A 15,299-nucleotide genomic window follows, 5' to 3' on the forward strand; every position below is an offset into this window, starting at 1 on the left:
AAAAAAAAAAAAAAAAAAAAAAGAATGGGTGTAATATCTAAGTTATGGAGCTATTATGAAGAATAAGAGATGCTGTCTCTCAAGTGCCTGCCATGTGCCTGCCACAGCATGGACAATAAATAATAGCTATAACCACTCTCTTGACTCATGGGAAGCACAGCAGTTTGAAAACACTCTTATGGACTAGCCCCAACACCTCTTCCTATGGCAATGGCAGGCATTTCCAATCAATCTTTTCCCTTGGACATGGAGGTCCTTTACCAACACAGCCTGAAAGCCTTCAGTCTCTTTACTTCACTTCCTTGTAATGGCTTCTGTAACTAATACTACCTTGAACAAACTGTGGGAAAGGCTGGGATTGAGTAACAACAAAAAGAAGTAGCCAGAAAGTAGCTAAGCGTGTAGATCTTAAAAGTTCTCATCACAAGAAAAATAAATTCATAACTATGTATGGTGATGGACGCTAACTAGACGTAGTGTGGTGATCATTTCAGAATATACACAAATATTGAATTATTATTTGCACACCTGAAACTGATATAATAGTCACTTATGTCTCAATTAAAAAAAAAAAAGAAGCGGCATCCAGGTGGTAAGAAAGTTGGAGGACGATACCTGGCCCTTACTAATCCAGTCCTGTGGGACGCTGAAGAAGTTGAGTTTCATTAGGATACACTGATTTTCCTGTTCCCTCTTCTCAAATACCCCATATCAGATTGCAGGGTGAGCAACTTGATTCCAGGGTAGGCACAGTGAAGGGATGTAATTAGCCTATTAAGTTCTGCTAATGTCTTGTTAAAGTCATTCAGGTGAGAACAGCAGATACATCAGTTCCGCCTTGGACCCTGCCACAGGGAGTGTTGCATTTCCACACTGCTATTTGTAGTTCTTACAGTAAGAATCAGCTGATTCAGCAGGACCTGGACTTTTCTGTTTCATCAAATCAAGATGCAATGAAGGATTTCTACAGAATGTGTGTGTTCCCAAAATTGTACTTTACCGCTCTGCAAATGATGGGTTTTTTTCATTGCCAACAGTAAATATAGTGCATCTGGCACATGGAGGGTGTTTTGTTGTCATTGTTCTTATTCTTTGGTGCTAGTTTGCTTTAATACATGGCTTATTATTCCAGAAGTTTGAGAAGCCAAGGGACTAGATTTACTCATTTTTCTGACAAATATTTATTTAAACACTGACTTTGTTCTGGGCACTGTGATGAGCCTAGGAGCTACAGCACTGAACAGCACAGAAAAGATGTCCTTGCTCTGAGAATCTGGGGGAAAAACAAATAATGAACAAATAAAGAAGAAAATAGGTAATGATAGTGCTGTGCTGAAAATAAGATGGAGGTGAAGAGATGAGGATGGAGAGGGCTACTACTCTAGATTGGGTGGTCAAGAAAGAACTTGGAGGATGTGATATTTTAGCCAAGATCTGAATGACAAGAAGACACAAGCCACCTGAAGGTCTAGGGGGACAGGACTGCAGGCAGAGGGGACAACGTGTGAAGGAGACCAAGAAGAACAGTGCAGTTGGAGCATGGTGTGTGGCAGAGAGAGTAGGCTATGAGATGTAGCTCAGGGCTCCGCAGGACTAGAGCACCTACAGGTCATATAAGGCTGGGGTAAATGGTTCGGATTTTATTCCATGTGGGTTGGGAGCCAATGGAGTCATTAGGCAGGGAAGGTGTGTGTAATGAAAAACACCACCCTGGCTGCTATGTGGGTAATGGATTGTCAGGGGACAAGTGGAGAAGCAAGAAGAACAAGGTATTATACTATTGCAGACTTCAGTATGGTGATGGTGGTAGCGCTGGAGATGGTAATTCTAATGTGTGTCTATGTGTAAGTATTTTTTCACTGTAGTAAAATATACATCACATAAAATTTATCATTTTAACCATTTTTAAGTGACAAAGTACATCAAGTACATTTATACTGTTGTGCAACCATCACTACCATCAATCTCCAGAACTTTTTTGTCATCCCAAAATGAAACTCTATAAATATTAAACAATAAATCATCACTCCGTCTTTCCCCACAACCTTTGGGAACCTCTATTCTATTTTCTGTCTCTGTGAGTTTGACTATTCTAAGGACCTCATATAAGTAGAATCATACAATAATTGCTCTTTTGTGCCTGGCATATTTCACTTAGCATAATGTCTTCAAGGTTCATCCATGTTAGAGACTGTATCAGAATTTTATTCTTTTTTAAAGCTGAATAATATTCCATATGTATATACCACATTTATCTATACACCCATCCATGGATACTCGGGTGGTTTCCACCTCGTGGCTATTGTGAATAGTGCTGCCACGGGTGTACAAATATCTGTTCAAATACCTGCTTTCACTTCTTTGGGGTATATACCCAGAAGTAGAATTACTAGATCAAGTATTAATTTCATGGGTTTTTTTGGTGTTTGTGTGGGATTTGGTGGATATCAAAGGTTCTCTTTAGGATATATTATATTTATATTTATCATGGCTGCTAAACATACAGATGGAAACATCAGGCAGGAAGTTTTACATATTATTAGTCTAGAATCCCTGGGTCGTGTCTGGTGATAAAAGGTATATGATAGAAGGTCATGCCGCCCGGTGGATAGCCTGTCGTGATGACAAAAGAATGATTAAGGAAATGGGAGTGAGGAAACAGTTGGGGTGCATGTTATTTTCAGCTCCCCAGGTGATCCTAGATACACCCAGGTTTGGTAACTACCCAGTTAAACCATCTTATAGATTGCCTTACATGAAGAAAACCATTTAGGATTATTGGAGAAGACAGAAAAGATAAGAAGTTGTGCTTAAATTCTGAACTAGAAAATCTCAACTTGTTCTAGCAGGAATTTTAATACAGCACCTGGGTTTATTTTCATTTCCTTTCTCCTACTGCATGAATAAACAATCTTATCACACTGCCATTCACCCTGTAGTGACTTAGAGGTTACCTCATCACTTTTTAGAGAAACTATGTACTTAGAATTTATGCTTATAAACTTTATTTTTCTGTTAAAAGTCCACTTTTTCTTTTATATTTTTCTTAGATTTTCCTCATAGTCTTTCTCTGAATTTAGTAATAAACATGCCTCTTTACCACTTTAAACCCCTTTGGCATGGCTCCTTTTGAACCTTTCTTACCCTCCCCATCCCTGAGGGAACTATGTCTCATCTATCTTTATATTTCTCATATCCTAACACAGTGACTTATCAAAGTAGATAAATGTTTGATAAATAAATGAATATAAGATTGAAGTAGGACATATCACCTTAAACTATGACCTCTCTGATCTCCATATTTTTCTTTAAGCTGCAAGGAAGTTTCTGGGGAAAGTAGTGGATATCACAAAGTGTGGCTATAACAAATTTTAAAAATTGCACCTAGGGATTTAATAGAAAGCCCATAAAGTGCCAAACCCACAGCAATTCATTTCTCCTAGCAAGCCCTCATAAATTCAGGCCACGAAATCATTGTGCTCATCTTGCCACACCCAAGTCTCTCCCTTCCTGGCAGGGCTCCTCAGGGCCTCCTCCTCGCCTGGCAGACACTACCTGATGCTCACTGGTACAGGTCTGAAAGAGGTGGCAAGAGCCTAATGGCTAGTTTACCTCGAGCTTTAAACTGCAGAGTGTTCAATGGTGTGCTGGAGTGCTCTGGTGTATCCTGGTTTATGTATTAATCAAGAAACCATCCCCGCCATCAAGGAGTTCACGATCCAGTTGGAGGAAAAATGAACAGAAGTGTGATAAATGTTGTGACGGGATAAGCATACCATGCAGAGCACACAGGAGGGGCCATTGACTCAGAACTGGAAAATCAGGGAAGGCTTCCTGTAGGAAGTGGCATCTGAGCTAAGAGGTGAGGGATGACTCTGCATTTTCTGGGTGCAGTGGTTCAGGGCTCTGATTCAGGCAAAGGAACGGCAGAAGGTGAGGGGATGCAGGGAGCTTTTAGGGGACTCCATGCCCTCCATGTGGCTGGCACAGAAGCCAGATTATGAAAGGGCCTTTAATCCATGTGAGTGAATTTAGACTTGATAATTTTTGGAATAATGAAATCCATCAAAGGGGTTAGGGTGGAGTCTGCAATACTGAGAGCTTAGCCAGGGAAACATGCAATTTGAAACCCCCTTGCACTCTATGTTTTTAGCAAATTATACCCTGAACCAGAGAAAAATTTGCCACAGCTACAAATGACCGCTTATGAATCCAGAGCTAATTTTAAGAACCTAATAAACTAAACGAGAAGATATTCAAAGCTCATGAAAGTACCCATGCACCTGCCTGTTGGGTGGGGCATATACTTGGTTCTGTGTGTAGCTAAGAGGCTTGTTATTCATTAATATTTTCAAAAGAGGACTCTGACAGTCTCGGTCTGTCACAGACTAAAGTCACCTTATTCTAGTGACATAAAAGCCACTTGACTAGGCTGAAAATGTGTTCCCAAACCTGTTGCAGAATTTCTTCCCTAATGGCTTCTGTGAATTTGGGTTTAAGGGCTTTAATGGTACATCAGGGAAGGGCAGTAAAAACCGGAGTGTGGAAGAGTGAGGGCTGCTACGAACTACAGAGCTGTGCTGTCATTGAGGAACACTGCTTACAATAATATTTGTTTCTTGAGGACTTCTGAAACTCTACAGGCCATTCCTCTAAGTACTTACCATCAAACCTCTTAGTATTTACCATCAAACTACGGCCTTCGTTGGAAGAGGGTGGATTATGTTCCCTTCTATGGATTTAAGGATCTCACCAATGCATAGAAAACTGGTCCAAATCCTTTAATTAACAATCCCAGGAATAATACTTATTAAGCAACTAGAGGCATTATAGCATCATCCTAAAAAAGATTCTAATCTCCGCAAGTTTAAAATGTAATCACTTTATAGATCATTTTGTTTCTCTTTTTTATAGTCTTTAAGTTTACCTCATCTTTGTACAGGCAACAGTGATGATTAGTACTACTACTGTACTACTACCTTATGACAATTTAAATGCTGTATGATCACACACTACTATATGTAAGAGAGATAACCAACAAGGACCTACTATATATACCACAGGGAACTCTACTCAATATTCTGTGGTAACCTATATGAGAAAAGAATCTGAAAAGGAATGAATATATGTATATGTAGAAATCAATCACTTTGCAGTACACCTGAAACTAACAAACATTGTAAATCAACTACACTCCAATAAAATTTAAAAAATAAAAATTATACATAAAATTTAAATAAATAAATAAATGCCGGATGATCTATGGAGCAATACTGACACACTTGGATATAATAACGCTGTAGAAATTAAGAGTCTGAGCTTCTAGGGACTTCCCTGGTGGCACAGTGGATAGAACTCCACGCTCCCAATTCAGGGTGCCCAGGTTCGATCCCTGGTCGGGGAGCTAGATCCCACATGCATACCGCAACTAAGAGTTCGCATGCCACAACTAAGGAGCCCACCTGCTGCAACTAAGACCCTGTGTAACCAAATATAAATAAATACTAAAAGAAAAAAAGAGTCTGAGCTTTTGAATGCGAGAGACCCAGGTCCAGAGCCCTGTTTTTCTGTTTATTAGCTCTGTAACCTTGGGTTAAGTTACTTAACCTCTTTAAGCCTCAGTTCTGACCTAGAAATTGGGGGTATTAATGGTAACTATCTCAATTCACTGTGAGAATTGAATGAGACTGTGAGTGATGAAGGGCTAGTACATTCATTCCTAGCTAGCATTCTTAAGCAGTTCACCTTTATCCTTTAGTTCTGTTTCTTTGTTTTATTATGAGCAACTTTCTCCTTTCTTTTTACTCCCCTAGGGATATGAAACCTGACAATATTTTGCTTGATGAACATGGTAAGTAAATGATTTGTTTGCAATCAACCACATAACATGCACGTAGAACAAGCTGGTTATCCCCAGCAAAGTAGTACTATATAGGGAAAAAGCGTCTTACTCGGTTCAGTTGAGTTGCATGTACAAACTCCATTTTATGGTGGGAGGGACCACATGGGGGAACTTTATCATTTACTGCAGTGACGTTGTACACCCTTAAATAGCCTTACATTTACATAAGGAGAAAGTTATTCTTTTTTCAATTTTCTTCCATTCCTACTGATTTCTTCAAGAAAACCATCCCAGTTTTTTGGTGCTAGTTTGCTTTAATATCTCTATAGCAATCATCTCCCTTTTTTTTTTTTTTCATAAAGACAGAAGAGGCTTAGAGCATTTGGTAGGCAATAGTCTCTACCTAGAGATTCGTGACAGACTTTCCTTCTTGTGAGGGTAAACTGGTTTCACATTTACAGAAGAGATATCAAGTTTTCTGTTCAAAGGTTTTCAGTTACTAAAAATCAGTCCATTTAAAGAAAGATATAAAGCAGATAAGAGTATCTCTGGTACCCAGCTATGAAAGTGCCAGAGGGATATGGCAATGACCATGATGGTGATACATGAATGCCTGAAGTTCAAGAAGCACTGATTGAAGATGTCCTACAGAACAAGCTTTGACCAACAGTGATTAAATGTGTACAATCTCTTCCTAATATTATTTCAATGTACACTTGGATTTATTTATTAGAGCAGACCTGTAGGACACACTGCCTGCATGTTTTAAATGTTACAGAGGCAATAAGATCCTTGTTAAATTTTTAGAAAGCTGCTAGGGGAGGGAGTCCTAAATCTGAAAAGCTCTGTATCTCTCTAACTTTTACAAAAGGGATTTGCAAGTGGGACTAAAACTCCACGGGCCATCCGTCACTTATTATTTATTTACCTAGTTGCATTTTAAGCCTGATTTGCCAGACGCCACGTGTGCTCAGAGGGCTAAGAAACACTTTTGTGTATGACCTCTAATTTCAAAGCTTGGAGTCATTATTTATTTATGGACTGTCTAAAAAGATTTTCTCCACTTTCTTCCGATGCCTTATTTCTTCCTTCCCTTTACTGCTTCTGACATTTGGGAATAGTTTCTGAATCTCAGAAATGTGGGCAATGGTGAGACAACATGAAGGTGACTTTCATTAAAGCACCAGCTGTCTCTGCCTTAAATAGGAAGCAGGATCCCCTCTCACACTGGTGCAGATAAACTCTGTGGAGCTTCACAGCTGTGGACAAGGCCTCCCCCAACCTCTAGAGGCCATCTTTGCACCATGTACAAAAAGGTGCTCTGTGTGCCTACCACAGCCTTGGGAAGGTGACCACTGGTAATGCAGAGCCTGATTTCGGGTTCTGTCCCCACTTCCCCCTCACCTGCTTGCCTTTGCGCCCTACATATTGCTCAACCATTTGTCAGGACCCTGAATGGAGACATATGGGTCCTGTCAACCAAAAACATGTACCTTCCATTCAGAGAACAACGTCTCGGTCTTGGATCTTAAACATGGCTTCATCCCATGAGGTCGTCCTGTTCTCTCTCATTCAACTTCTTTCTCTTCCTCATTTTCTTGTCAACTTGGTGATTGCAGATTAGGAGAAACATCCAGGAATAAATTAATCTTCGAGTTTATCCACCCTTAGAGACTACCCTTGGGAAAGACTGTGTGACATCGTAGATACGAGCATATGGGGTTCTGAGCTCAAAACCCGGTTCTCTCACTCACCAGCTCTGAAACGCTCGACAGGTTGCCTAAAACTTCTCGGCACCTTAGATTCTTCAGGGATGAAAGGCATCCTTACTTCTCAGGGTAATTGTAAACACTGACACCCTGTTTATAAAGTGCTTGATTGCCACGTGCCCAAGGAGATCACTCAATAACGGTTAAATGCTAGTATGACTCCATGAGGTAGCAGGGGCTTTCTCCCCTACAGAAGGAAGCTTAGGTGACTTCATTTTGTTTTATATGACTTTATCTATATCATATAGCGTAAGTGAAAGCTGGGTCCTCACCTGTCTCTACTAAAGAATTATTTTGATTCCAGGTGGGATATACCAAAGATTGTGTGTGGCTACTTCTTAGGTCTTGCGTTTAAACAGTTTTCTCTGACACTTAATTCTCAGGTAACTACACTTTCAGTGGCCCATTCTGCCTGTCCTTCATGCACGCAGGGGGTTAAGCCCACTTTTCAGGGCATTTTATTCTTGGTTGGACTGGGGCTCTGTCACTTAGGGACTACAAGTAGGCATCCCGGTCTGCCTGAGGGACGGTCCTAGTCTACAACTGTCATCTAGTGTACTATTTACAAAGATCTTTTTCACTCTCAAGTTTTGGGGTTTGGACAATGACTTAAGAGGGGGCTCTTCTGTATTTTTTCCCATCCTAAACTGAACTGGAGGATCACTGCAGTCAATAAGAGAAACATTGCTTTGGGAAGGACTGGATATGTGAATGGGATAGAAGCAAACATAAAGGTTGCGAGCCATTCTCTAAGCATTGTCCTGGGGATCCCTTTCTGGAGAAAATAATTTTTTGAGCTTATTTACTTTCCGTTTATTCAAATTCTGAAAAATTAAGCTTTTAGGCATTGCTCAGGGACCATAATTAACTACTTTGAAATGAAGAAATTCCCGGTGGCCCTCGCTCCCCATCTCATTATGCACAGCTGCTCTTGGGACAGCCAACTGGACCACAAGTCAATGCCTGCCTTTGGGAGTGCTTTCTGGTGTGATTTTCCAAGGTCTCACGTTCGAAAACTTCATTTGTCTCCTCTGTCTCCTCTCCTTCATTTATAACTTTTCACCCTTTATGGACAAGAGCATGTACGCCTCTTGCATGGGGACTTAGCAACTGTAAAGGATAACTGTTTACCTCTAATACACCTCCTATGCCCGTTCCTCCAAGTGAGCTGTGTATTATACCACATCGCTTATATTTTAATTCCGCACCATCAGGAAGAGGCAGAAATTTTGTTTTACTCTTACTGATTCATATTGGTACATGTTCATCAGAAAAGGTTGGTATTTGAAGGAGCTAAATTCTTTTGTAAATGGAGAATCCTTCCACTGGTGTGAATGAACATTCCTTATACATCAGAATTTGACTTTAAAAAGTCTGCAATTTACAGCATACCTGTTCTCCTTAAATGTCTCACTCACTAGTTCAGAGCCCAAGGTGGCATTAGATCTTGCATGGCTCATAACCAACTGTCCTGATATATAGGTTTCATGTCCTACCAACTTAAGTACCCCATGCAATTCGATCAGTTCAATAGTGTCTAAAATTCTTGTGTTTTTCCTAAGCTATTCAGGAAATAAGTGCTGCATACAAGGAGCAATAATGTCTCCCTGGTGTATCTGAGAGAATGACAATTACCACATCATTTATAATTTAGGTTTCTTAATATCATCCCTAGTCACAGGGAACAGAGAAAGGCAAAAACTCGGTTTGGGGGTGTGAGGAAGAAATAATCCTGCTACCTTAACAGCTTCTCCCTTGCAGAGTCCCAAAATGTACCTAAAAATCAAGTGGGTAGCATCTTAAAACCTATATATACGTATACATATATGTATATTATATATATACACACACACACACGCATATATAGAACTCTGTACCCTATCCCCAGATAATCAGGTGTATACGTCTCTGCTAGTGCCTAACGATATGAATTTTTAATAAGAATCCTAGAAAAATGTGACACACACGATCTAACTATCTTTGAGTTGAGGAAATTTTTGAAAGTTAGGAGCCATGCCAACCAATTGTTTATGGTGTCCTTGAGGGCTTTGTTGAGAAACATCCTCAGGCTGGACACAGGCACAGTGCAAAAGAGTATAAGTAATGACCACAACGATGACTAAATTCAGTGACTCAATACTGTGAGCTCCAATTTTTAATGTGATTCTTTGCCTCAAGGTACAGAGGTGAAAAGAACTGGCAGATCACTCCCTATAGGGTGTTCACAGTGAGGAAGTTCTGAGCCTTGTATCTGAAAAACTTCACAGTAAGGCAGTGGTTCTAACTGGGGATGCTTTCGCTCTACAGTCTCTCCCTGCAGAGGACACCTGGCAATGTCTGGAGACATTTTTGATGGTCAGGATTCTATCTAGGAGAGGGAAGTCCTTTTGGCATCTAGTGGACAGAGGCCAGGGATGCAACTAAGCATTCCACCATGCACCGGACGGCCCTTCACAGCAAAGAATGATCAGGTCCAAGATATCAATAGTTCCAGGTTGAAAAACCTCTGTTCTAAGGCTCCCTCAGAGCCGGGGCTTATGGAAGAGGCCAGAGTGGTCCCTCACACCCAAGCAATTCCTGTGTCCCTCCATCAGCAGGTGACTGAACCTTCCTCTGTGAGCCAGAACTCAGATCCATTTCCACAGCACAGAAGGGAACATGGCAGAAGGATCCCCACGGTGAGCACAGGGAAGTATGGCAGCATCCTGGGCCAGGAATGCAGACGTCGGGGCTGGTGGCCAGGGGCTCTGCTTGCCTTGTTCAGCTTGAGGGCAGCAGGCAACAGTTTCCAGTAGATCCTGACCCTCAAATGATTCCTCCCCATTGTTTACCATGCACCCTGGTGGGGGAACCCTGAGCCAACCAGCAGATAGTTCTTTTCGTTTGTTCAGCTCTTTGGTCTTACGATAAAGCGCAAAAAGTTTTTGGACGATTTATAACCCACCAAAGAAGTCCTGGACCGAATTGTAGATCCTCATTCTAGCTCTGCTACGTCTAAGTACTGAGAACTTAGCCACAAACAGCTCTTCTGTAAAATAGGAACTACTTCATTAGGCTAAAGTGTACAAAAACCTTTTGAAACTTGCAATTAATCATATGAATGTAAAAAATACTACTTATGACATTAACATTCTTTCAACTACATTCGAAAGAAATGTAATGAGTGAGTACTTACTGCAGTCACGATCTTCTACTAAGCCTAGTCTTCTTTTAAAAGTGTGGTCTCAAACTTTACTGGGTATCAGAATCACCTAGGGAGCTTTTTTAAACACTGGGCCCCCATCCTCCGAGTTTCTGATTCAGTACGCAGAGGTAGGGCCCAGGAATGTGCATTTCTAACACTTTCCCAGGTGATACTGATACTGCTGGTCTGGGGACTGCACTTTGAGAACCAACTGATTCTGAAACATCCTCTACCTTCTACATGAACATAGCCAATCTTAGGATTGAGTCGCTTAGAACACCTGCTCGGGCTAACGTAGAGGATCCCGTGCCTGGCTGCCCATCTGAATCACCTGTGGAGTTTCTTGTTCTGTTTCTAATGTGGATGCCTGGCTCTCCCACCAGTCCCACTGCATTGGTGTCCCGGGAGAATGAAGTCCAGGAGTGTGAGTTTCACAAAATCACTCTGGAGCGTCTGATCATGACAAATGGCAACTTCCTGCCAAATGCTGAGCAAAGCCTTCAGCATTATTGTGCCCTATATATTGTGCCCTAAATAACAGCATTATTTCATTTGATCTTCCCAACAACCTCGTGAGAAGATGACTACTCTCATCTCAACTTTACAGAGAGGGTAAGTCTGAGGATAATACTTTTTGAGGTAGCATAGCTGGTTAGTATTAGAGCCGGGACTTGAAGCCAGGCAGTCAGACTCCAGAGAACAGACTCTTAATCATTAAGTCGCCAGGCTCACCTGTTTTGTATCAAACCTTGTGAAACATTGATCCAGTGCTTTCAGCGTGACCCATGGGGAGAAACAGAGAAAGAAAATACTGAAACAACCTATATTATGATAGGGTGATTTCTGGAAATCATCTGTTGGTACCACTTATGCAAGAATACCTTCACTTTCAGCTTGATGAGCGCTACTTTATTAAAATGTTATCAGATATAAACAAAACACTTTTTGCACCACACAAAACCCTGGTGATAAAGACAGTGAGATTAATCGTTAGCGGCAGGCTGGATGCTATCAGGGAGCAGACAGTGCAGTTGGCAGGGGGAGCGTGGTCTGTGGGATATGGAAGAAGAATCCCCTCCACTTACCACCATATCTCATCACAACCACAGAAGCATGCAAATGGAAATGCCAACACTTCACGATCCTCTCAAAACATATGACTTTCCTGCCAACAGCTGACAGAACAGGCTTATCCTACTTCTGGCTGTGAATGGAAGGACCGTAATACACTTTGTAGGGTGTGCTCCCTGCTGAACTTAAGTGTTAGACCCACAGTATACTGCCATGAGTGCGAACACTGCAGAGAGACCCTAGAGATCGTCTAGTCCGCCCATGAATTTTTTTTTTTTTTTTTTTAAGGGAAACAGGTTCAACACAGGAAAGGAACTGCAAGTGTACGATGTATTGGGAGCAGAATTCAGGGCAGGACCTAAGTCTCCTGGCTCCCAGTCTAGGGCTCTTTCTAGAGCCTCTTTAAAAATAAAACTTGACTTTTCCCTACTTTCGCTTTGTACATTATTTTGTTGGGGACCACTGGGGGACAACCTGAACTATCAGACAAAACACTACTAATGATATTCAGAAAAACAAGGAAAGAACTCTTTCTTGGCAAAGAAATAAATATATGCATCCAGTCATGTCTGCTTTGTATTAACAACATTTGTTTCTTTAAAAAAAAGATGCTGTAAAGATGCTTGGAAATGATACTTCAAATAGTTCTTATCTACCCCGCTCTTGATTCTCACAGGCTGTACCAACTTACAATGCTGACAACAGGCAAAAATTGCCTAAGTAGAATTTACCAGAGCGTGGGCTCTTAAAGACCAAGGTTAAAACTTTCTGACATTGAACTACAAATTTACAACCAGACATTAACCTTTTCGTGTTTTGGCACCTGGAGGGTTGCTCGTTTAGACGATATTGGTCTTGAGGGTAGGATAATTGACTTTTTACTGTGTGTACCCAATTGCAAACGGCGTACAAGAATTTACAAACTAAGCTTCCAGGTGCTATTGATAAAAAAAAAAAAGCGTGGTCTGCCGCTGGGTTGAATGGAACTTAACGTTCTCTGTGGTCCTTCTCCCTCGCAGGGCACGTGCACATCACAGACTTCAACATTGCTACGATGCTACCTGTGGAGATGTGCATCACCACCATGGCCGGCACCAAGCCTTACATGGGTATGGGCCCCCTGAGCTGCCACAGCGACTAAGAGGAAGGCTTTTTTATTCATTCCTGTAGACACCATGTACTACGGGTTCAATCATCTGTAGGGCCTTGCGGCTAGAAATGACGAGTCCCCCCTCTGACTTTACCTAGAGAGCTTCTAATTTCACAGGTCTGCGGTGAGCCTCAGGAATTTCCTTTTAGCAAGCACCCAGACTGATCTTGATTCAGGAGAGTCACGGATTACATGTAAAAACACTATTTTATGAGTTATTAAGGACAGTTTCTACCTACTTCCTGATGAAGAATATTAATAATTAATTCAATAAATACCTACTAATTGCCTCTGTGTACTCAGCACTGTTTCAGGTGCTGGTGGTGCCGCAGGGAGCAAAACATACAAGGTCTCCAGCCCATGGAGCTTACCTTCTAGTAAAAGGAGTTAAAAAAAAAAAAAAAAAGAATCAAACAGAGAAGGTACAGCCATAAGTAGGGTGGTAATAAGTGACATAAGTATTATTATAACCATGATTTACATAATCCTGCATAACATGCATAGGGCTGTAAGTTCACAAAGTACCTTCCAGTTATAATTTTGGTTTTAGGTTTATCACCACAACAATCCCATGAATAATTCACAGGTGGAATATTGGAACTTGAAATTAAAGGCAAGAGCAATGCCACTTTCTTTCAATATTTCATTCTCTTCCTCATGGAACTAAAGAGAGAATTAAAGAGAGAGAGGAAAAGAGAACTGTGCAGGGCCACCTTACTTTCCAAGAGAAAGAAATCATCTGTGGGGAAAAATGAGCCTGATTTTATATGGTATTTGAACAACTGCAAGTTCCTGGCTTCCAATTATCAGTGGGGGGAAGAAGCCTCCTTTGTCCTTCTAAAATAATGGACACACAAAATTCAGCCTATTTTCTTGCCTGAAACCCATGGTGCTCAAATGATAAAAAGGAATCTCTGAGACTGCTGGTCTGATGAGCTTATTCCCTAGGTTTCCTGGGTTTCCATATTAAGGGCTACCTGCTTGGAGCCAAATCAGAAAATGTGCATCTGGGTTTTCTAAGCCTGGTTTCCATGGTGAGAGGAGTAAAGGAAGACCAACTTTGTTTTCTCTCCCCAGTGATTTTAAATACAATATCCGTATAATTTGATTCTCCTAAAGGTTGGCATTTCCAGTCTTTTCACAACATAGAGCTAGGAGATTGGAATCCTGTCAAGTTTCTCTGCACCTCTCCACCCTCACCCTTATAATTAACAGTTACCAATATTTATTGAAAGCCTTCTAGGGACCAGACAATGTGTTAAATGTTTTGCATTCATTGACTGATTAATTTTTTCTCAACAACACTGTGAGGCAAACTGTAATTATCACCATTTTACAATGAGGAAAATAAGAAGCTAAGTAATTTGCTCAAGATCACATAGCTAATAATTGAAAAAGCCTAGATTTAGAGCAAGCTCGTTCTGACTTTAGAAAGCCAAGCTTCTCCCTAAAAGACACAGAAATTTAAAAGTTTATGTATTTATGATTCTTAAATAGATGTAAGCCAAATTAGGTAGGCCATACTCTTAGAAATGTTTCTAGTTTTATTTTTAAAAATGAATATCTGACTGTCAACGCTTATATTTTCATCCAGAAGTTGTTCTTGCCTTTGATTTTTGGATGGGAATCTTCCTAAGAGGTATCACAGGCGGAAGTCTGCTTTCTCTTTTTAAAAATTATGTTCCCGGGCTTCCCTGGTGGTGCAGTGGTTGAGAGTCCGCCTGCCGCTGCAGGGGACACGGGTTCGTGCCCCGGTCTGGGAAGATCCCACATGCCGCGAAGCGGCTGGGCCCGTAAGCCATGGCCGCTGAGCCTGCGCGTCCGGAGCCTGTGCTCCGCAATGGGAGAGGCCACAATAGTGAGAGGCCCGCGTATTGCAAAAAAAAAAAAAAAAAAATGTTCCCAATAATTTGGTAAAATCTACCTAACAGACATTCACCAGCACTCATTTTATAGCATTCCTGCAGAATGTAATTAGCAATTAACCAGAAAGAAAAAAAATTCTAAAAAGAAAGAAAACTAGGATGAAATACTGAATGAAGATTATAGGAATATACAACATTTTCTAATGTAAGATGCTGAGCATATTATACAGCAGTTCCTCGACTCTGGCAATAAGAAGATGAGCTGTCAGTTCTTTTTTTTTTTTTTAACATCTTTATTGGCGTATAATTGCTTTACAATGGTGTGTTAGTCTCTGCTTTATAACAAAGCGAATCAGCTATACATATACATATATCCCCATATGCCCTCCCTCTTGCATCTCCCTCCCTCCCACCCTCC

General features: G+C 41.0%; 2 protein-coding genes across 3 annotated transcripts in view; one reads left to right on the top strand and one right to left on the bottom strand.

Moving 5' to 3' along the window:
• PPP2R2B (protein phosphatase 2 regulatory subunit Bbeta) overlaps positions 1-15,299 on the bottom strand; it is a 656,680-nt gene that overhangs the window by 627,136 nt on the left and 14,245 nt on the right. The gene's annotated exons all lie outside the window — the stretch shown is intronic.
• The window catches only part of STK32A (serine/threonine kinase 32A), a 115,651-nt gene that overhangs the window by 75,976 nt on the left and 24,376 nt on the right, over positions 1-15,299 (top strand). The window contains exons 5-6 of the mRNA XM_024731398.1: positions 5,814-5,851; positions 12,886-12,975. Coding sequence (XP_024587166.1) covers positions 5,814-5,851; positions 12,886-12,975 — 128 coding nt within the window. The remainder of the gene's footprint in view (positions 1-5,813; positions 5,852-12,885; positions 12,976-15,299) is intronic.

Source organism: Neophocaena asiaeorientalis, unplaced genomic scaffold (genome assembly GCF_003031525.2).
Source record: "Neophocaena asiaeorientalis asiaeorientalis breed wild unplaced genomic scaffold, Neophocaena_asiaeorientalis_V1.1 scaffold531, whole genome shotgun sequence".
NCBI classification, from domain to species: Eukaryota; Metazoa; Chordata; class Mammalia; order Artiodactyla; family Phocoenidae; genus Neophocaena; species Neophocaena asiaeorientalis.